Raw genomic sequence first — 22,674 nt, 5'->3', positions numbered from 1 at the left:
GGTTTTGTTTTGTTTTCTTTTTCTATTGATAGACTTTGGCTACTTCATCCACAACAAATACAGCTGTATGTGCTACATTTAAGCAGAGAAGGAATTACACAGGAGGTTTTAAAGATGCAGTATTATCCTCTGGTTCTTAAATATTAGATAGTTGCTTTTTCTTTGATAGTTGCTTGGAAAATGGCAATTTGACTATCTGATGAAATTTAGATCAGCCCCATGATTATTGAAATTGTACATGACCTTGCTGACTCTCTTGTTTTCCATGATATGTTTTCAACACCACCTATTGTGCAGGCAGTAGTACATGGATACTATTTGTTTAACAGTTTAGGACAAATATTAATTAGGTTAAAATGGTCACTAAGAAATTATTTGAAGTATTTCTGAATGGAATTACAGCTTAATGTATGATAGATTATGGAAGCCTTAAAGGAAAATAAGGAATGCCGCAAGGAATGAAGCATGGAGAATGGATTTTCTTTGTGATTATACTGATTCCTTAACAATAAGTGTGTGCTGCAGCACTTGTAATGTAGAAATTAACACTTGCACTCTAAAAAACGGAAGAAATTGTCAGTGCTAAGTAAGATTCCATTAACCTTATTATAAAAAAAGGACTGGCCTTTTATAACAAACTAGCACTTTTTATTTTTCTCAATGAGCAGGGTCTGGAACTCCTAAACCATCTACTCCTACTCCAACCAACACCCCTTCATCGACCCCACACCCTCCTGATGCTCAGAGCTCAACTCCTATTACCCCTTCTGCCACCCCTACTCCCCAAGATTCAGGCTTCACCCCTCAGCCCACTTTGTTAACCCCGTTTGCTCAGCAGCAAATGTCTCTGAGCCAGGCACTGCCTGTAATGACCATTCCTCTTTCCACCATGGTAACGTCCATTACTACAGGAACAGCCTCCACCCAGGTCATGGCAAACCCTGCAGGACTTAACTTCATCAATGTAGTGGGCTCTGTGTGGTAAGTCTTTTGTTACCATGGTCTCTTCATTGCTGTGGGGGTTGGTTGGTGGGAGGGAGGGGGTGTGGTCCAGGACCACATCCATTTGGATAAATATTTTTCAGAATCTGCAGTACAAAAAAGATCACTCACTTTGTAATTACAAAGTGAAGAGCCACTAGAAACTATTTGTATTTCTCAAATAGAAGTCACCTACTATTAGATTATTGAAAAGATTATTGAGAAGGGCCTTTATTACTTTCATCTTTTTGGAGTCATATAGGTTCATTTCTTAAGGCTTTATCTCAATTTAAGTGATTTCTGAGGTTCTGATCTTTTAAGTTTGAAAACTTTTTTTCATTAATCACAGAGAAGGTAGAATATCATATGCAGACCAGTCTAAATGAAAAATAGGATTTTCATTTGATTGATTTGTTTCTATCAATTTAACAAAGCATTGAGGTGAAACATTCCTTGATCCTTAAAACTCATTTTGTGGTTTGAAGAAAATAATAAATGCTGTCAAGAATAGATTGTATGGTATAGCATGAACTGCTTTTTAGACTAAGGAAAATTCTGTGATGACAATAGTCAGTGTAAGACACATAGTGTCCTTCAGTGCAGGCATCACACATTCGAATTATCCAGCTAAGGTGTTCAGCAGCTGGTCACTGTTGATAAATTGGACTTTTTTTAATAGGGCAGAAAGCAAACTCAAACTTGTTCCTTTTATGATAGTTCAACCATATTGAAGACTGTTGACCTTTTAGTATTTCTAGAATGAAAGGACCACTTTTGGTTTATTTTATCAGTTGATATCAAAAGAAGAAAAAGACAAGTATGTGCTCATAACATGAAATGTATATTATGCTCTAGGCAAAATTATTTTTTTAAGCTGCATTGATGCTTTATATGCTTTATCCATAGTCCCATAATTTACAGCAAGCAACAGATTTGTTTGCCATGAGACAGAGGGCAACGGTTTAGTTACTCAGATTTACTTGTGCCACTTGGGTTTGATGTGTTGTCTTTCCTCTTCTACAGTGGAGCACAGTCACTGATGAGTGGTTCAAACCCTATGTTGGGGTGCAACACTGGTGCCATAGCCCCTGCAGGTATAAATCTGAGTGGCATTTTACCCCCAGGAGGTCTGGTACCAAGTGCGCTGCCCGCTGCAATGCAATCTGCCTCTCAAGCAGGTCAGTGTGACTGAGTGGAAAAGCCACCCTTCAGACAGGGACACTGTGAAAACATTTTGTGAGAAAAATGGACTGAAGTGGCCATTGTGTGAAGAGGTGGTGCATTTGATGGCTGGAGCTCAGGAACAACATACATGTTTTTGCATTCAAGGCGTGGACTGTGTTGGAGATCGTTTGAGGCCATTTTTTAGTGAGCTAGGCTGGGGATACGCAGTCAAAACCTGGATTGTTTAGTGTGCTCAGTAAGAAATTTGAGAGAAATTCCAAACTCAAATGCAATTTTCATAATGATAACTGCCAGAAAAGAGGCATGATTGAACTTAAAAAGAGGCCTCACTTTTTAAATCTGTGGAGCATTTTATTCTGGCCCTGGTACTACTTTATTCTTGTACAACAAGTGAGTAGTTCTTTATTGCTTTCAAATATAACTATATAAATCTTAAAAGCACAATTTAAATTACCAGTTTATATTTTCTAGACATATAATAAAGGAAAAAAAGTCTAATGTACTGTTATAGAATGAGAACAGTAGAAGATGTCAAGATATCCATCCCTTGTGCTAAGAGTCAAATCTGTCTAAACCATACTGAACCAGTGTTTATCTAAACTGTCTTTAAATTCTTTCACTAAGGAAGATTATAGTCTTTCTCAGTACTTGTTTGGAGTGGTTCATTATCCATGCAAAATGTTTCCTGCTAATTACAGTGCATCTCCTGAACTGCATTTTTTTTCTCCTATACTTTCAGATGTGAAAAATAGTTGTTCACTCTTTCTCTTTACCCTCTAAGTATCAAACATGCTGTCATGTCCCACATTTGTCTTCTCTTTCTGATAGGTCGTATTTTTCAAACCTTTCATAATCCTGTCACTCTTTTCTAGACTGTCCAATTTGCTTACATCCTTCTTAAAATGTGATAACCAAAACGGGACACAAGCCTGAGCTTGGCTGATTTACCACTGTGGAGCCCAGCAGAATAAATGCATCTCATCTCTTTCACAACATTCCTGTTAACATTTCCCCAAATGAGGTCTGCCTATTTTTTATCTGTATTTTTTGCAACAGCATTACTTTAACATAAGAATGGCTTTACTGGTTTAGGCCAAAAATCCATCCAGTCTGTATTCTGTCTCTTGACAGTTGCCATTAGAGGATACTGAGTAGAGTGCTTGAGATGAGGCAAAAATGTGAAATGAAACATCCCTTGTCTACAACTGTACCTCTTCTGGCAATCTACAGCTTTGAGACTTTCTCAGCTGAAGAATATCCACATGGATCTTTGTGCTTAATATCCTGTGCTAGATTTCTAGTCTGTGGATTTATCTAATTGGTTTTTGAACCCATGTATATTTTTGGAATCTCTACAGCATCTTGTGACAGTGAATTTTATAAATGTAACCTGTGTGAAGAGGTTCTTTTCTTTTGTGTGCTCTGTAGTTTGTGATATGGATGATTTGGATATATTTGTGACCTACTGTAACTTCCTGTGTTCTTTCTTGCTGTATAGACACAAAGATAGTTACAATTTTGTTCTTGGTCATTTGTCTTTTTTTTAATTCAGTGTTACTGAGTTTTGGACCATTTCTTCAATTCACAAGGGTCACTTTTAGTCTACTTCTGTCCTTTCAAGCACTATCAGCCTCTACCAGTTTGGTGTCACAGATTTGTACCTGCTGTGCTGTCACCCACACAACAGATGCGAGTAGTGAGCTGAGCTAGGTCTGTGCAAGACCTCCAGGGCTTCTGTTTGATAGCTGCTGTCTTACCAGAGCATTGCTCAGATTTGGGGTGGGAGTGTTTTCTGTTTAAGATTGATAAGAGTGTATTACTTCATTGAGCCCCTGAACTTCTTGCATTAATGTACAAACAGTAAAACTTTTTAAAGTCAGAAGAAGGATCACTGAAAAATAACTTCTTTGGTGTTCTCCACAATCACCTTTGTGTAAATGTGTGAACAGGTTATAGATCACAGGGTATAGGGTTATGTATGTGATACTAAATGGATTTCTTTCCATTTAGTCAGCTCTTGTGCACTTTGAGTCTGAGTAACTATGAACTACATTATGGAAAATTCAGCATTGTATTAAGTTTACACTCAATTTACACTTGCCAGTTTTCCAACTTCCAGATGTTTAGAAATAGTCCCAGTGGAAAGGTGTACTGCAAAACACAAATACAACTGAGTAAAGACTCACTACTAATAAAAAGATGTTTTCTTTAACAGGCAGCCCATTTGGTTTGAAAAATACATCAAATCTTCGGCCCTTAAATCTTCTACAGGTAATTTATATACTTGGACACAATAATAACGATAATTTCTTACCTTTCTATAGAGACCTGCTTAGTGCTGCTTACTGCACTGCCCCACACAGATCTTTGGAGCCAGTTGGTCAGACCATTTACTGCAAATCTTAATTGCTTATTCAGAAAGGCTTAGAATAAGAGAAATAAAAGACTACCTCCATAGAGATACCAGGTGGAAGTTATATTCCTAGCTCAGAAAAAAGCAGATAGCTCTCAGTAACAATATAAAGACATTTGGATACAGAAGATTAATCCTAAAATACAATCTTTCAGGATTTGCCTAAGGTTTCATCGCAGATCTTTCTTTATACTAAAGTTGCAATTGCACTGTACAAAACAGTGTAGTAGAATCACTCTGAGGTTACAGGTAGAATGCCTAAAAGCCAAGCTCAGCATGCACAGGTAGGTGCAGTAATGGGTTTAAAGGGTTTTTGGTAATGGAAATGGAAGTTCATGTAAGACAGGGAGTTTAGAAGGTCTGTAAATGCTTTCTTTGCACTAAGCATACATACAAATACTTACATGAGCAGATGTTTATTATGTCAGAGTTGCATTTAGAAGTGGAACGGGGATTCTTTGTGAAAGTGGGTGGAGTTCCCAGACCTTGAAGTCAGCTGCCAGATGCAGGTGCAGAATTGCAGTTTCAGAGTTCCACATAAGTTGCACCACATTTCAAAAAAATTGCTACTAGCTTTTCTACTTCCTATTCCCACTCCTGTACACTCCAGAAACATGGAAAAGGCCTGGCACAGGAGGCAGTTATGCCAGAGTAGAGCTCTTCTATAGAATTAAATGCTTGTATTTTGAGTGATTCGATATTGAAGGACATCCTTTCAAGCTAGCACTGCCACTCATATAAACCAAGAACAATTCAGCTGAAATAAGTGCAATTAAAACCTGGGGTAAGGGAGAGGAATCAAGGCCATTTCAGTATCTATTAAAATTCAGCGGAGTATTCTGAAAGTGGAAATTATATACAGTGCTGTTGAAGACTGGCATTTATCTTTCCAGTATCAGTACAGTATCTGCCATTTAAATTAAAATAACTAAAATGTATTTTCCTATGGAAATATTTTTCTGTAAGTTCATGCGAGTTTGTTTTCAGAACATGAGCCTTTTTCACAAACAGCAACAATTGTAAACTGATTGATTTTAAAGGCATTGCAAAACAAAAATCAAACCTCCAGGAAGTACACCACTATCAATACTATGTTCATCCTAGAACAGTAGGAAACTCAGCAGTTTGATTGAATTATGCCTTTTGTTTTTAATCTTCAGCAGCTTCCAGGTAGTTCATTTATTTTTAACCCACTCCAGCAGCAGCTGTTACAGTTTTCTCCACAGCAACAGTCTCAGCAGCCTACAGCCTGTAGTCCTCAGCAGCAGGGAGAACAGGTGTGTGCTAACATCCCTCAGCCTGGGGTGCATGGATGAGAGAGTTTCTCCTATTCTCCCCATCTCCACAAGTAAATGAGCCACTACCCAATAGATCTGAAGTAGAGGGGCAAGAAAGTCTTCCCTCCTAAACTTTTCAAACAGCAAAGACTGCAGTGGCTCTGTTGCTATGGCTGGAGCTGGGTTATACTTATTTAGTTATATCCCATATAGAAAAACTGTAAACAATTGGCTGAGCACTGTCTAACTCTGTCATGAAGAGAGCCAGCCCTACTTCATGGGTGGTGTAAAATCAGCTTAGTGCTCTGTTCATCATAACTAACAGGTACATCAGGTGAAGGGAGGAAAAATGTAGTCAGGATTATTACAGAGTAACCAAAACTTGTTACTGACACTGCTGTGAGCTGGCTTACAACCCTCACTGCTGTAGTTCATCAGAATTTTCTTTGCACTGCAAGAAATATTGGTTGTCTTTAAAGCTGTGATCTTAAGACATTTGCTCTACTGCTGCCTGTAATTAGGGTTAAAGGCATTCATCACTGAGGAAGTCTAAACTCTGATAGAGACCGATCCATCCTCAAAATGACAAATTTTGAGTGGTCAGTTGCACCTTAACAATCCTAAGGTGCAGGTACCAGGTTAGTACTTAAAAAAGCTAACCAACATTGATGCAGCAGTTTGAGAAAACTAGCTGCTCTGCTTTTGTGTTCATCTTCCCAGACACGCAGGCCTTCTGCTTACCAAATACTCGCTCCTGGATACTCAAGTTTGTCATAATTTCACTTGTGATACTGTACTGTTCATAAATAAAATGCCTCTTCCAAATTTTTTATTGTATATAGCTGTGCCACAGGCCTTGTTCTGGACTGTAGGACAGTTTGATGGGAAACTTTCCAATTTGTTCACAGCATCCAAATTTCTGAATGACAGTTAGTAGTTTGACTACTAAAAAAAAATCATGTGACCTTGTACTGTTGGGTTTTATTTTCTAGATATCGAACATCAAGGGCATTTACAAAAAAGCTGATGTAAGCATAGTCCTTATTGTGGCAGAAAGTCCTTCTGGAGAAGTCAATCTCTGCATTGGTTAAATTGCCCTAAGGAACTTCTCTCATACCTTGCATTACAGAGGAGGGGGTCATTGGCTAAAATGAGCCATTTATGAACCCTAGATTCTTTAGCTTTCATAAGGACAGGAATGTATGTGCTCACAGTGCTTAGTGAAAAACTCAGGCCCAAAAACAACAACAATTTTCTGTACTACCAATATAAATATGCGTTCTCTCTCATACTTAGGGATTTTCCCCATATGGTGGTTCTAGGACTCTTAGTCGTCATGGAGGTGATGTCTCAACGTGCAATCTTTTGGTCTGGTTTTCCTAGCTCTTAGTAGCATTATAATGTAATGCTAAAGAAACATTGCAACCCCTTGAATGCACCAGCTTTTTTCTGACTGATAAGCCATGCAGTTTTCTCAGATTGTGCATATAATGCTTTATTCCCTGTGTTATAAATCAGTGCATAATTTAAGTTCTAGAAGATGGCATATATCAGCACCCTTTGACTTCAGGAGACACTAGGTCAGACTCCACTTATTCCTTTAAAGTGATTCCTGTGAAAAGTACTCTGTTCTGAAAATACTGTTTTAAAAGTGGGGTCTGTATTTTTATTAAATTGAGGAGTGTGTGGCACAATATGATCAGGGAATCTAAGTGTCAGGCTTTGCACACTTCGATTGATTAGGACCTTTGCACATGGATAACTTAAGGTCCCCTGAAGACTTTGGGGCTGGGAGTGGGACAGGAAATCATAAGATTACAACATAATGTGTAGTCTCTGCTAGACTACAGAGGAATTGACAGCTACATGGGACTTCTGCTGGGTAACAGGAGCAGTACCATTTCTGCCAAAACAAAGCTGTTCTGGGGTATTCAGTATCTGTTCTACTGTTAATGACTACAGTATAGCATGTATCTACACGCACTGGATGATGTAGCATTAAGGGTTTTTAAATGGCACTTCAGAAATCTGCCTTCACACTGGCTTTATTTGCTGATTCGTTGATACGAAAGTTTGGTAATAAGGATCAAGCTTTTCATTTTTGCTAGGGGTCTGACCAAGGTCCATCCAATCAAGATCAGGCATTATCTGCCCAACAAGCTGCTGTAATTAACCTGACTGGAGTAGGGAATTTTATGCAACCTCAAGCCACAGGTATGTGCTTGCTGAGCCTCCTTTTGTAGCTAAGTGTTTATGTTGGTAAATTCACATGCAATGAAGTTTGGTCTTAAAGAAGTCTTACATTAGACCAGAATGATTTACTTTTCATTATCAGGACATGAATTTTATGAGAAATACTCAACTTCTAAAGCATGCACTTCTCTGCTTTGTTTGGCAGTGAAGTGCCATCAATTGATAGTATCACATGAAAACAAGTTACACTTAAAACGAAAATGCAGGGAACTTCATGCCAGACTTCATTAAGGAATGTTTCTTTAACTGTGTGCTTAACATCCAGTGTGAGAAGCCTTTGTGTCTCCAAAAGCACTTCATAATCTAATTATGTTCTAACTAACAGAGTATGTATATCATGTATACTTTATTCTGCACTGTTCCCAATTTGACTCTGGAACTAATTCTATTGATCCCCCTTTCCTGTTACATTGTATTCCTATGTCATCCTCCACTGACCAACTCAACCTGTGACCTCTTTGACCTGCCTGCTTTCCCCTTCTCCTTTCTCAGTGTTGTCTCAGCTTGGCTCTGCCGTGAACAGACCTGGGCAAAGCCTTCCTCAGCAGAGACTCCAGCTCTCTTCTGCCCTGCAACAGCAACAACAGCAAGCCTTGCAGCAGCAGCAGCAACAGATACAAGTAATCCAGCAACTTCACTCTGACTGTGTTAAAAAAAAACTAAATTAAAAATACAATTCTTGGCTCCAAAATAAAAAATATTGCCCCTTTGGGCTCTCTTTTTAATTAATGCAGTTATGATCTTGGAAACTGAAGGAAAAAAAAAAAAGAAAAAAACAACAAAACCAATACGTATTTGGTAAACTATCTCTCAGCTTGGAGCACTGAATTTATTTTTATTTGTTTAAGCCCTCCACCTTCCTGATTTGCAAACATTCAAGGGGTGCTTGTGGCACATATCAAAATACTATACCAGGTGCCAACAGATTTCAAAATGGCATGGATGTAAGCACCTGGAAGTTCAAATGTAGCACTGCTACAGTCAGCACACGGAAGCAAGAGCTCTGCAAAGCATTCCTTTACCATTCAGATGCTTCATGAAAATATTTTAGCATTTTTTTAGCACACAGTCTCCTCTTTGTCATACAGAAAATTCATACGATGCATACACTGAGAAGGTATCACATTAAAAAGGTACTGTGTAACCAAACACTCAGTGAAGTTGCTGAGTTACTGCAGTTACTGCAATGAAGAGAAAGGGCAAAGAAACAAAGCTGTGCACATTCACATGTAAAACATTAGCTTGTGCCCTCAGCAGGCTTCTGTGCCACTGGTGCTGCTTGACTGTACCTATTACCCCACTACATGGTGTGTTCCTTTTGTCAACCTGGTGCTTCCTCATTTTTTCTTTCTCTCCCCCCTTCATTCTTCCTGATGTGAAAGCTTTATAGTCAACACTGACAAGCTTTTTCTCCCTTCTCCATGGCAGCAGTTACGATTCTTGCAGCATCAAATGGCTATGGCAGCGGCAGCAGCACAAGCAGCTCACCTGCATCATCAACAGCATTCAGGCAGCCACACAAAAAGTAAAAGGAAAAGAGGCACACCAACCCCTCCAAAATCATGAGACTTGCCTACCCCCCAAAAAATTTATCTGAAGGGGATTTTTTTTTTCAGATTATTAAGGAAAAGGCTTAAAATTAAATTAAGTGTTTTATATTACTGGTGGGAAAATGAACTTTTGACATTACGCAAGAAATGAACTGATTTTGGAAGCCAACCTTACAGAACTTAGAAATTGCATCTATAAAGCGACTAGGATCTGGTTTCCTCAAGTCCCTTAATTTTTTAACAGAATGTTTTATCTTGTATTTTTTACCACTCAACAAGATTGTAAATAGAATAAGGGTGAAAAACATTTTAGAGAAAATGAACTTTGTAAATGTAGTATTGGTATTTGTTTATTTAGTAAAAAAGGTTTGTGAACACTGTAACAAATACAATTTTTACAAATCCATTTTTGAAAAGAGCTCTTTTTGTTCACTTGGGTGTTATACTTTTTATTACTTTGTCTATCAGCTTCTTTACTTCTTTGTGTCTTGTAATTGCCCTGGTGATACAGTCTTGAAGCTTGGCTCCTGTAAGAGGACTTCCACCTAAACATTGAAGAGAACAATTTGATTTTCTACTTATACTTCAGTTATGTGTATCTAACTGTGATTTCCAAATGCAAGTATTAATACAGTAATTGTTACTACCAGCACCTTTCACCTGGGGAGCATACAGCTTTCCCAGCCCTAGCTTCGGGCAAAGATAATGGAAACAAACAGCAGTTGTAACAGCAGACATGCGCAGAATTTGTCTTCTGCTGTGACTGCTTTTTGAACTTGAGTTATGGCACCATCTTAAAACTCCTTTCAAGAGCAGGTAATTTAATGACTAATCAAGCAGACACTCTGTTACTATAAAGCACCCACATCTCACAAAGCAAAGCAGGTACATAATCTTTTCTTGACCTAACATCATCATCTCCATAGGTTTCTTTGTAGTAAATTTAGAAGTACCTGGTTTATGGACAGAACAGAGTCTGCCTTCTTCATCAGTTACAATGGTTACTGTTCCAGTTGCTAAATCTTCTTCTTCAGCAGTTGGATCGACAATGAGTAATGTGCTTGTGAAAGAAATGAATGCAGATATGTTGGTATACATTGCTTCATTAATGTTACTGCATTACTGCATTAATGTTACAGTTTTTACTATAGTCTTACAAAATACTTGTAGATGGATTTAGTGTTCAAGCTTACCTGTTTTCCTACCAAAATGCATCAATTCAAAAAAAAAAAAGAAAGAAGCCAAAAAATGTGGGAGATTCCACATAACCATGTGTTTATGACTGTGTAAAATAGGCATATAAGCTGTTTTATAATCTTTTGCAAAACCGATGTATTGCAGGAAAATGCCACTAAATTGCCATTTGCAGTGTGTAATATGAAATATTGCAGTAATTATTTTTAGTTACACCAAGGACTGGCATTTGTTTTAGGTGTAGGCTGCACTAATTTCTACCAGACACCTTAAAGCAAAACTCATTTCCAATCGTAAGTTCACCAAAGTAGTTCTTAATTTGTTGTCAGTGAACTCCAACCTCACTCAGACTGGAATACTTCAAAAACAAATTCAGTGGGTTGCTCAAGCTAGCTTATTCTGGCTGTCATACGTCACATGGGCAGTTCAGTGCATGGCTGTTGCTGATGTACAGGTCACTGCCACAGGAGCAGCTCTGCACCAGCACTCCTCAGCCATGGCCACACCAACTAGCAACCTACCACTTCCATTTATTCAAGGAGGCCTTTTATGCAGAAGAAAAATGCCTCTGGAAGCCGGAGTATGTAAAGCTTTTTATTGAAAGGGCTTTGTCAATAGGTCTAAAAAATTAATAAACAAGATTTGAAAAAAAAATAAACAGTGCAAACCACACAACACAGGGCACACACCCCCTCAATAACACTTCATTTTAGGAGCCAAAAGGAGACTTAACTTGTTTGATGCAACAGCTGGTTTCAGGGAAGGAAACAAAGCCAATAGACACTCATGGAAAGCCGCCTTCCCCAGGCAGCTTTTAGGTCTATGTGTGAGTTGTGTGTAAATAATACCCTACTGACAGCTGTCTGCCTGGTATGTTAGCCAAACGCTCGGTGTATCTCAAACTTCAGACCCAGAAGAAAAGGTATTAAAGCAATTAACAGAGGCACTCTAAAGTACCAATAAGGTCCTGCTTTGATGCATTTTGGGAATCACTTGGTCAGCATTTGAGATTATTGTTCTCCCCACCCATTTGTAACTTGGATGAAAGGCCCTACTAATCATTCTGTGGATACACATTAATGTGCCATAACCCCCCAACATCTCCAAACAGACCTAAATCTTGAATAGCACAGTGAGTATGATGTTGTCACTTTCTACTTTGCCAATGGATGTCATTACTCCAATTCTTATACATAGCAGCAGAACACATTCTTAAAATCCTTGAGCTAATGAAGAGCCAGTAAACAACTTCAGATGAGGAGTCAAGTTATCAGATGTGATTACTTTGAATTCTCATAATCAGATTCTTTTCCTACATGAACAATGCCTTAAACATGCTGGTTACATTTCACCTTGGATAATTATGTTATCAGTAATCCAGAGGTTCCATTGTTCTAACCAGACAAAGCTTCCTTTGTTGACTACATCCTTGGAATAAGCTGTTCAAAAACTACCATCTTTTTTTCAGTTACTTACACAGGCTTCTAAAACATTAATGGCACTGGTAAGGTTTTCATCTTAAACAGACTTCACAAACCTAAAATAGTACAAATCCCTGTACTTTTAAGCTTTATCTTTTAGGCTGGGAACCACTTCTGCTTTAAGCCACGGGGAGAAGCTGCAGAGTACAGACTGCCCTTTGTTCTGTGCACTCATTACATCACAAAACCAGAGGCCCCTTCAATGAGGGAGGCTGTGGATTTAAGGTGGGTGGAGCAGCATTGCCTGAGGCTCCACACTGGTCACTGGCTGAAGTGCAGAAACATCACTGGTGGCATCCTCTGTCTTTTCATTTGTTTTACAACCACTGTTCCCATAAAGTACAAAACACTTTGGAACTTACTCATCGAATATAGCAAATGATGTGGCAACTGGATGCTTTCTGATAATCAAAGGATTCTTCTGTTTTAAATTAACTTCTGATAAACCAGTTTCTTCATTTATCGTAACCAATGGCAATTGCACTGAAGAGATGAAAAAATGACAATGATCCAATATTAAACATTGCTGGGTTTAGCAGGCCTAGAGATGTTGACATCTACAGAAATATTTAAGCTTTTAACCCACTGAAAATCAATCAGAATAGAGTTTTGCCTACATTAATGATACTCTCTACAAAAAAAAAATCTTGAATTCAAGAGAAGCATTTGATTTTTGTACTCAAGGTAACAGAAGGTTTTCTCCTTACACAAATATTTTCTACTTCCAAAATGCCACACAATTAAAATACTTGAGTCATATTTAACCAAAAGGGGGAGTTTTTTTCCCCCAACTCTACTGGACATAAAATCTAGGAATATAGTCTCATGTCATGAATTTTATATATCTGTAGAAACACGGCAACCTGACCTTCAGCTAACTCTTGCTGTGACAACCCATACATTGCTGGTGACAAGGAGGACAAGAGCAAAGTAGCTAGGGGAATTCCAAGGCTGGCAATTCACTGTTAGAAAAGGAGGCCTTGCCATAAGATTCCCTTAGAACTGCTGCCTTCACGAGCCACACACCTGCGAACAGTCAGTCCACACATTTTTTTACAAACTATAATGCTTTAAGCTAGGAAAGGAATGTTCTGTTGTGACAAGTACTTGTGTAAGTGAAGCCTCTGACAGCTCACCCTGCCTACACAAAATACATTATCAAAGTCATACCCTGATGCAGATGTTAAACTCGTTCGTTTGCTGAAAGACTTAGCAAAGTCTGACACCAAAGAGTATGTGGCAGAATAACAGTCTTTCAGGAAAGCAATAATAAGCATACAAAAAGATCCTATTTTTATACTGTGTTACACACCTATGGCATCCCACCATCATTTCCACCTTGTATTTGCACTCAAATGGCAGGAAACAAACAGTCCCATGAGCCAGTTACCTATTACCAGGGTTCAAAACTAATGCATTTCTCCAAGCAACACTAACCAGAACGCCTCTTGTTCTAAGGAAGACTTACCATTTTTTAATGCTGCCAACAAAGCAAAGACACTGGCATCCAGAAGGTTTCCATCATAGTCCAGACATATGATATCACAGTATAACACCCAAGCAAGCTGTCAAAAAAGATTTGCACATGTGAGATACTACATCAGCTAAGCAAATGGTGCGATATACAAGGAAATTCTGGCCACACTAAATACAGATTATTTACTTATTTCTGTCATGTGATTTTTGCACTTAGGATGTAAACTAAGCTATGAAGACTGAAAAACAAAAACAACACTAAAACCCCCTGTAACCTCAAATACCTTCTGTATTTGTACTTGGGTACAGGTACTGTGATCTTGTTACTATCTCCCTCTTCATTCTGAGATACAACTTACCTTGCCAGTGGCAATACACAGATCTTCTTTCACTATCATCTGTGAACTAAAAATAAAATGAGAGTAAGCAAGGAAATAGAAAACTATCTTGCAGAGTTGCTTGCATTTTAACAGCACTAAGATGGTTCTTACTTTTCAATCACATCTGCAATGAACTGGCTTGCTGCTTGAGCCTCTTCACCGGGTGGTCCAGAGCGAAACCTTTCTGCACAGAGGGATGGCAGCTCTACATTTGGAACTAGGTAGCAAGAGTCATTAGTCATAAACCAAAGAAGGCAGGCACTGGATAATCAAAAATAAAAAAAAATAAATAACAGATGCTCTTAATACCATTTTATGTACTTCAAATTAAAGGCAAGACCAAGAATTTTTCAATCAAGCCTTCCTAGTTCTCCCCTCAAAAATAAAGTTATGGATGAGTTTGTATTAAAGAAACTTGTAGTACTCTCTGTACGCAGAAAATTTATATTCCATGGAAAAGGACATACTTCTAGCTACCACTCTTTGTTTATAATCCTTCTCTATCATGACCCACACAAATTCTTCTTTAAGTGTTAAGCACTTTTCAGCAGATCAAGAAACAGCAGCATTTCCATCCCACTGCCTGACTTTACTGGTATGCTGTCTGCTTTTCATCAACAATTAAAACCTGAGGCTTTAGACTTGAAACAAAAACATGCATAAACACTCATTAAAAAAAACCTAAGCACAGTCAAGCTCACTGAGAAAAACATGTTTGGGAGATGGCTTAGGAAAAGGGGATCTCGTCTAAGCTCTCAGTTCCACAGAATTATTTTATTTCCAAAGAAACTCCAAACAGGAGTGAGGAGCTACCAGGACTTACAGTTCTCTGAGAAATAAACAGTTTTTATTTCACTGTTTTTAGGACTTACATTTTTTGCCTACTGAGACTTTGAAACAGAAGTTTGCACAACTTTGCATGCCACTATCTTTTAGAGATTACCTTCTCCCTCTTAATATACACACTGCTGCAGGTTTCCTTCCATGCCCAGCCTGGAATCAGCAATAAAAAGGTAGCTGTATATGGAAAACTCACAGGCAGAGCAAAGGGAATTCTAGATGCCTAGATGTCAATTTTGAAATTAATTTGAAGGGATGTAATAAAATTCGATCTAAATTAATTCTTTTAAAAAACCTTCACAATTTGCACAACCTTTTAGCTGAAGCAATACAAATCCTAAGATCCACAGTGAAACACTTACCAATATATCCCTTATTAGCAGAATCCACTGCAGGTGCAGCAAGTTCCTGGAGAAATAGAAAAGAGAAAAATGGAGACCAGAATCTTGTAGAAAGTTATTTTCCAGCTATTTTATATACAAATGCTTGTATTCTTCCCAGTTATTATTATAATGAGTTTTACAAAAGCCATTTTCAATCAGTCCTTGTCTGTAAATTTCCTACAGAAGAGCTCAGTACAGGGATGAGCAATCATTTGTCTTGTAGGTCATGGCAGGCCAGCAGGAGAGTTGAGGCTACAAGGCATTCATGAGTTCAGCCAGCTCATTCCCAGTGCACTTACTGATCAATGTTCAGGAACTTCTCAATTACAGAGCTTTTATCTAGAAATAACAGGGACCTGAGTTTTGTACATCTTTCCCCACACATGATGAGCATCACAAAAATACATCTTCTCAGACTATGCAGGTAGGATTATACAATTACATTATACATCAACTTTCAGGTCTGGAAGTAATTCAGGTGAAGGACTGTAATTGCATCTGACTGACACATTATTGTAACTCCAAGGGTGATTAATTCTAAACACAAATGCACCAACTCAGCTAACACATAAATAAAGATCAAAACCAACCATACCGCTTTTACTCCACAGATCACTGTGGTATTTCCTAACTTCACCAGGGCAGAACCATCTGCAGTTGTAATTGAACCTGAAGAGAAAAAGTACTGTTCAATAAAATCTATTTCCCCTTCAAAGGGTGTTAAATAACACCAACCTTCACAAAGTGTTTACTTTCCATCATTTTATACTAAACACAGGCTGAGCAAAGTCTCAAATCCAGAGTGGGACAGAATCTCTGTATTAAACAGGCAATCACACAGAATGGCTGAGGCTCTCCAGCCTGCTGAGGCCCCTCTGGATGGCAGCACAACCCTCTGGCACTCTCAGTTCAGTGTCATCTGCAGACTCGTGAGGGCACCTAAATTGTGCTGCACTTACAGGAGCAGAACTGACTAATTACACTGTGCACACTAGCCCTGGAACAGGACTGAAACAATGCTCAAGGATATTATTCCACTACCCATCCTCTTTCATGCTTTTTGAAACTGTGAAGAAAAATCCTTCCTCCTCCTGGTTTCCAAATGCAAGAACCAAGAAAACCAATTAGCAAGTCATTAAGGTCACCACTATAACCTGATATTAATAATACCTCCCCCATTATTATTATTCCACATAAGCACTTGCCTATGTTGACAGTGGTTGTCCGAAATTCACCTAACTCTCTTCCATCAGGCCGACAGTTCTCTTTCTAAAGAAAAATTACAAACTTCAAATTAGAAAACATACTTTACCAAATAACAGAATAACATTTTTGCTACAGAAGTTCATTAAAAAATATTCTCAAAAATGCTAGGGAAAACTCAGTCACACTCTAGCTGGCTTTTCGTCAATCGATGCATAGTTTGTGGTTGTAAGCCTGCAAAAAAACCCCCCGATTTTTAAAATTCATTTGTATTTATTTAGACAATATAACAATAGACTCATTGTCTCAAGGGTAGGTACTACAGGATTCAGAATATCATCCAAGAATGAACACACACTGATAACTTAAAATGAGAGTTCCTACCTGTCTGCATTGTTTAGTGGAGCTCTTAAAATTAGAGTGAACTAAAGAAAACAAAAGAAAAACCCTGCACTCAAAGAAAACCCAACATTCAAATACCATCAGTCAGAAGCTGTACAAGACATAACCCTTATGTTAGAAACTGAAACAATATTCCATCATTTTAGATCTGAATTGTTACTCACCACAGTTTCAAGCTTTTCAAACACAAACACTTTCAGTTGAATTATGAGAACCAAAACTGCAATAATGCTGGACCCATTTCTAAGTCAATTAAACTTAAGTAATAGATGAACTAATTTAAGGTAAGAAAAGTCAGCGTATGTCCTCCACAGTTACAAATGTGCATGCTTAGCAGCAATAGTCTCTATTACTAATTTTTGTAGCATCGAAAGTCTGGTTTGGTATAATTTTGTACTAGACAAAAACCTGCATCACCATCTTGGTCAAATTTAACTTGAACTCCTTTCAAGACCACCAGAAGCATTTACCCATCAAGATGAACAGCATCAACATCACAGATGGAAAGAAAAAAAAAGTTCTGAAGAGCACAAATGGTTTTTGCCTGCTGTTTTGGGATTTTTTTTTTTCAGTTTCCATTGCCATAGTTTCAAATTTCCACGCAGACAAGTTAGAAGAGCAGAAGCAAGCAAGAAAAAATTCACTACAAGGAATTTATACAGGCATCTCATGTTTCACTCACCAAAAATCTCCTGTAATATTCCAGTGGTTCCACAGTTCTAGAACAAATAGAAAGAAAAGTTCAAATGCAAGCTCCAGAGTAGGCAAGACACAGAAACAAAAAATATCAGCAAGCACAAACCCACAATAAATAATCTGGGAATCAAGATGTCTGACAAAGCTGCTTAGCAATACAATTACAGAAAAATGAGGAAACTTCAAACTAATCTAAAAACAAAGATGTTTTCCTAAATGCAGTTCCAAAATGCTTCTTCCATACAAGGAACCTGCCTGCACATACACTCAACAAAAACTGCTAGCTTAGACTTAAATAATCCTATTAGCTTTAAATCAAAAGAAGTGTTCAGTGATAGAAGGGTGTAGAATGCCTTTCAAGGAATGCAAAAAGGAAAATTTTACTACAATGTGTGAAATATCTGTTAGTTCAAGGACTGCATTCAGTTGCAGAAAATGGTATAATTTTTTTTAATTAACTAGTTCTTTCTTAGAATCTTTGAGAAAATATAAAATTACAAAAATTGCTTCACACAGTGCTTCAGATGAGAAATGATTAATGCTTATTCTTAATCATACACTACTAACAAGATCTGTGTATTAGTATTTTAAGGGATCATTAAGATTAAAAAAAAGCTTTTATAAAAATGTTGCCAATATTTAAACAAAGCATTCAGTTTTGTTAAAACAGTGCTTCTGGGACGGGGGTGGAAAAAAGATAAACGGAATAGGCAAGTTTTCCAAATGCTAACTAACATACAGAGGCATCACCAACATAGTGGCCAGCATGAATTCGCTCCTGTTGGCTTCACATGTGTTGGTCCTGTATTACCAGATTATAAATGTGCCCCAATGAAAGGTCTGTTGTCTTCCAGTTCATGAAACAGCTCTTGCTAAACCTTGTTTGACGCATTTAAGCCACAAATACAGTAGAATACAGGATGCTGGGACAGACTACCCAGAAAAGCTGCGGATGCCCTGTTCAAGGCCAGGCGGGAAGGGGCTCTGAGAAACCTGGTCTAGCCAAAGTTGTCCCTGCCCACGGCAGAGGGATTGGACCTGGATGACCTGAGAAGATCCCCTCTGACCCAAACCATTTTACTATTCTAAAACGAGTAGTTATAGATGGGAAGTCACTGAATTCCCTACAGTTTTACCTTCCTTATAATGCTATCAGCTGTGTAAGGAGAGGTTTAGGTTTGGAGAGCAGGAAAAGGTTTGTCACCTAGGAGGTGACTGGGCACTGGAACTTCCCCAGGGCAGAAGTCACAGCACCAAAACTTCCGGAGTGCAAGAAGTGCTCGGATGACGCTCTCTGGCACATGGTGTGACTCCTGCGGGTGTCCTGCACAGGGCCAGGAGCTGGACTCGGTGATTCCTAAGCATCCAACTCGGAATACTCTGCAATTCTGATACCAGGTAGCTCCGGGCCTCGCTGAGCTCCGCTTTTTGCCGAGCCTTTTCCCGGCTGCCCAAATCCCTCTCGCTCAGCCTCTCCCGCACACGTCGGGACTCGGCAGCCCCCGCAGCACCGACCCCATCCCGAGGAGACGCGCCGAGCCCGCTCCCCGCACGCCGCCGCGGAGGTCACCGGATAAAGCCCTCAAGGGTCCCGCCGGCCGGGCCGAGGGGGGCGCGGGCAGGGCCGGTGAGGACTCGGGCGGGACCCGCGGCCGCCGGGCCCGGCACTTACTTGAACGCGGCCGCCATGGCGGTGCCATCTCCGCCCCGGATGCGGCGCCCCCTGGCGGCCCGCCCTCCCGGCGGCTCGGCGGGCGGACCGGCGGCAGCGGCGGCCATAGGGGCGGCGGGCGGGGCGGCGGCGCTGCCGGGCCCTGACCGCCGGGGGGCGCCGGCGGCTCCCAGCGGCACCCGGCGGGCGGCGCGGCCGCTTCCGCGTCGCTGTCGCGGCGCGCTGGGGCCCCGCGGCTGTCGCGGGCGATGGCGCTGCCGCCGCTCCCGCCCCTGTCCCTGTCCCTGCCCGCGGCCGCGCTGGCGCTGGCGGCCCTCGCCGCCTTCCTCCTCGTCCTGGTGAGAGCCGCGCACGGCGGGCCCGGGGGGCTCGGTGGCGGGGGCGGTGCGGGAGGCCGCCGCGTGCCCGCCCCCCGGTGCGGAGCAGGGGCGCTGCCCGGGGTCCCGGCCCCGCCCGGGGGTCCCGCGGTGCCGCCGCGCCCCGCAGCGGCAGGGCTGGCCTGGCCCGGGCGGTGGAAGGCGGCAGGGCTGCGCTTAGGCGGGGGGGTTGTGCGGGAAACGTGTTTCGGCAAGGCGTGGGGTGCCGTGCATGGCAAAGGAGACCGAGACGGAGCATTTCAGCCTCACAGTGCGTGTTGGGAAATGTCCTGGTAACGCCTTCGCGTTAATCATTTGGGAAGTTGCTGTGTTTCTGCGTATCCGAAATGCCCTGCGAGATTAAGAAGTTCGACCCCCTTGGAAAGCAGAATTCTGCTGCCTGTCCACAATGCCACGTGTGCATCCTGCCCAGAGAGGTGGCGGAGGCACCGTCCCTGCAGGTGCTTAGGGAGAGACTGACTGGACGTGGCGCCCAGTGCCGTGGGCCAGCTCATTCGGTGGTGTTGGGGCATCGGTGATCTCAGAGGTCTTTTTCAGCCTAAGTGATTCTCTGTGGTGTCATTAAGTAAAAGTGCTCCAGAACACAAGTTCTACCGCTTTCTTTTTTTTTCAGCCGTGCATAAAGCAATCAGAGCCTCAGTTTTGCAAGCACATCTGGCCTGGCTGGTCATGAGCCTTGCCTGGATTTCAGTGGCTTGGTGAGGGATCTGAGGTGGCAGCTGCTTGTGAGCTCAGGGTTACTTGGGGAAAGGGCCTGGACCACGGCTTTGGAGGCACCTGCATGCTTTGCAGTTAAGAACAGCAGCAAACCAAGGATGCTGATAGTGGTCGGAGTTGGAGTAACCAAACGGCATGAGAGGGTTTTGGTCCTATGTGAAATTCCACAACAGTGACCCACCTCATTACTGGAGTATACTTGGTTGCCTCTGGTGGCACATTTAACAGCTAGGTAAACTTCTAGCAGAATGCCTTGACAACTTTTTTCATTTCTTTTTCATCGCAGATTTGTGCAATTGCTCATGTAACTGCCAAAACAATGCCACACGAAGATGCTGAATGCAGGAGAGGTTCTGCACCAAATATACATGATCCTGCTACAAGAGAACTCTCTGTCGTTGTGCCTTCATACAATGAGGAAAACCGGTGTAAGATTTTTCTTGTTTTGAGGAAAAGAAGAAAATCTCTCTGTTGTTACTCTTGTAATGCGGAGGTCAGTTGGGCTCGCAGTAGATTCTGGCAGGCCAGATTACGTATCAGATTTTGGACACAGTTTCCAGAAAACAGTCCAAGTACATTGAATTTCAAAATTAAGGCATTGTGTAACTGGATTTCTACTGCTAAAAATAGCATGGGGCACTTGTAAGAATCCTCTTAATTTTAATGAACCCTAGAAGAATGGCTGTTCATTGCCCTTGCAAATGGTGCAAAGCAAGAAATAGTAAAATACTTTTAAAATTGATCTGAGCGCTTCCCACTCTTTAAACAATAACAGCAGCTTCAGACAAGCAGGAAAAGGGATCATCTCATGGGTTTGTGTTTGACTTGGCCATAGATAGGAGTACCTGATACTGAGTGAAGGCTTTTAGATGTGGTAAAAATGACCAAGCTCTAAAGCTGATGTGGCACTAGGCAAGCTGACAGCTTGCTTAAATAAATAAAGTCAGTGCTGATTTATAGGATCAGTCATAAAGAATGATTTTTTTTCCTTTAATGTTGTGTAAAGAACTACATTCTTCAAAATGAAAAGTTGGTTCCTCAGAAAAAAATGTTTTTATCCTGTGTGTGATTTTCTTCAGTGTTCTTTCTGCATTCAGAAGGGATGGCATTTAGAGTTGCAGCTGCTAAGCTTGTTTACTGAAGGTGGTGTGGTGTGAGAGTTGATTTGCTCAGCCTTGCTTTGTGGCTGTTTTCAGCTTGCTTGTGCAGGTTCTTTTGGCATTATAATCTACTAACCTGACCTCCTCCATCTTTTCTCTAGTACCACTTATGATGGATGAAGCTTTGGATTATCTAGAAAAAAGACAGGTATTTTCTTTTTGTAATCAAAATTCATTATTTTTCTGTGTCTTAATGTATAGCAAGTCAGTGATCTAGTCACTTTGTTATATTAGTGTACATTAAAACAGTAGTACTTGGCCACTTAGAAATAATGCTTCTGTCTCTTATCAGTTATTTTTAGATCAAGTGCCAGAAAGGATTTTTAAATCAAGTAAAAATTTAATATGCTAGTATAGAATGAAAAAAATCTTCATACGTATGAAATCTGTCCAAGACACAGCTAAGGATTAACCATGCATTTAACTTTCTAAACTAAGTTCTGGTTTGTTGCAACATGTTTCATAAGCGTCTGTTCTTCATTAGGATTTGTTCTCTGGTTACGAAGCTCATGGTGAAAGTTTGTGGATTTGATTTTGTTTGAGTTTTCATAAAAGTGATGTTTTTCTAAGCTTCCATCTTCTAAAAGTAAATTGATTTTTCAATTCTAGATGGTAGGATGACAAGCAATGTAATGATACCTGCATCAAATATGGCAAAATTCTTTAATTATGTCACCTTAACAAATTTATTTCATCATATTAGTGTCTGTTGGCAGCTCTGAATGACTGCTAGGGAGAAAAGAATGCTTTTTGAAAAACCTGCTGCCTACTTAAGAAATTGGATGAAATGCATTATTTCTGCTTTTATTTTCTAGAAACAAGATGCTTCATTCACTTATGAAGTGATAGTAGTTAATGATGGTAGTAAAGATCAAACTGCAAAGGTAAGAAAAAGAAATGTCTTCCCAAGCAATCAGAGGCGTGGAATTTTGTTTGGATTTTTGTATATTTGTGGAATATAACAGTGGTTTATATTTATATTTTAGTACTTGAAGCAATTGACAGTTGAAATTCACATTTCTGAATTATTTCTG

The 22,674-nt window shown here is 40.1% G+C and overlaps 3 protein-coding genes across 13 annotated transcripts in view; 2 read left to right on the top strand and 1 right to left on the bottom strand.

The window, feature by feature from the left end:
* SUPT20H (SPT20 homolog, SAGA complex component) overlaps positions 1 to 10,065 on the top strand; it is a 27,378-nt gene extending 17,313 nt beyond the window's left edge. For 5 of the 9 annotated variants that reach the window (XM_063391950.1, XM_063391947.1, XM_063391948.1 and 2 more), the window contains 5 exons: positions 669 to 981; positions 2,005 to 2,159; positions 4,382 to 4,437; positions 7,965 to 8,070; positions 9,538 to 10,065. In XM_063391950.1, the coding sequence (XP_063248020.1) occupies positions 669 to 981; positions 2,005 to 2,159; positions 4,382 to 4,437; positions 7,965 to 8,070; positions 9,538 to 9,638 (731 nt within the window). In that variant the 3' untranslated portion in view covers positions 9,639 to 10,065. Of the gene's footprint in view, positions 1 to 668; positions 982 to 2,004; positions 2,160 to 4,381; positions 4,438 to 5,742; positions 5,857 to 7,964; positions 8,071 to 9,537 lie in introns of all 9 variants that reach the window. The other 4 variants (XM_063391952.1, XM_063391951.1, XM_063391953.1 and 1 more) reach the window with 3 other exon arrangements.
* On the bottom strand, positions 10,066 to 19,448 carry EXOSC8 (exosome component 8). Its single transcript, XM_063391958.1, has 11 exons — positions 19,387 to 19,448; positions 17,701 to 17,737; positions 16,619 to 16,682; positions 16,009 to 16,082; positions 15,393 to 15,438; positions 14,302 to 14,407; positions 14,170 to 14,215; positions 13,803 to 13,899; positions 12,697 to 12,817; positions 10,613 to 10,719; positions 10,066 to 10,204 (listed from the first exon to the last, which is right to left on the bottom strand). Exons 1-11 carry the CDS (start codon positions 19,401 to 19,403, stop codon positions 10,089 to 10,091), a joined length of 831 nt encoding a protein of 276 aa, XP_063248028.1. The 5' UTR covers positions 19,404 to 19,448; the 3' UTR covers positions 10,066 to 10,088.
* ALG5 (ALG5 dolichyl-phosphate beta-glucosyltransferase) overlaps positions 18,946 to 22,674 on the top strand; it is a 20,940-nt gene continuing 17,211 nt past the window's right edge. The window contains exons 1-4 of one of the 3 annotated variants that reach the window (XM_063391957.1): positions 18,946 to 19,112; positions 20,767 to 20,908; positions 21,742 to 21,788; positions 22,456 to 22,524. In XM_063391957.1, coding sequence (XP_063248027.1) covers positions 20,800 to 20,908; positions 21,742 to 21,788; positions 22,456 to 22,524 — 225 coding nt within the window. In that variant the 5' untranslated portion in view covers positions 18,946 to 19,112; positions 20,767 to 20,799. Of the gene's footprint in view, positions 19,113 to 19,537; positions 19,725 to 19,959; positions 20,014 to 20,766; positions 20,909 to 21,741; positions 21,789 to 22,455; positions 22,525 to 22,674 lie in introns of those variants that run through there. The other 2 variants (XM_063391955.1, XM_063391956.1) reach the window with 2 other exon arrangements.

This window comes from Prinia subflava, chromosome 3 (assembly GCF_021018805.1).
Source record: "Prinia subflava isolate CZ2003 ecotype Zambia chromosome 3, Cam_Psub_1.2, whole genome shotgun sequence".
NCBI classification, from domain to species: Eukaryota; Metazoa; Chordata; class Aves; order Passeriformes; family Cisticolidae; genus Prinia; species Prinia subflava.
Note: the sequence above shows the minus strand (reverse complement) of the source record. Positions and strands in the feature narration are given on the sequence as shown.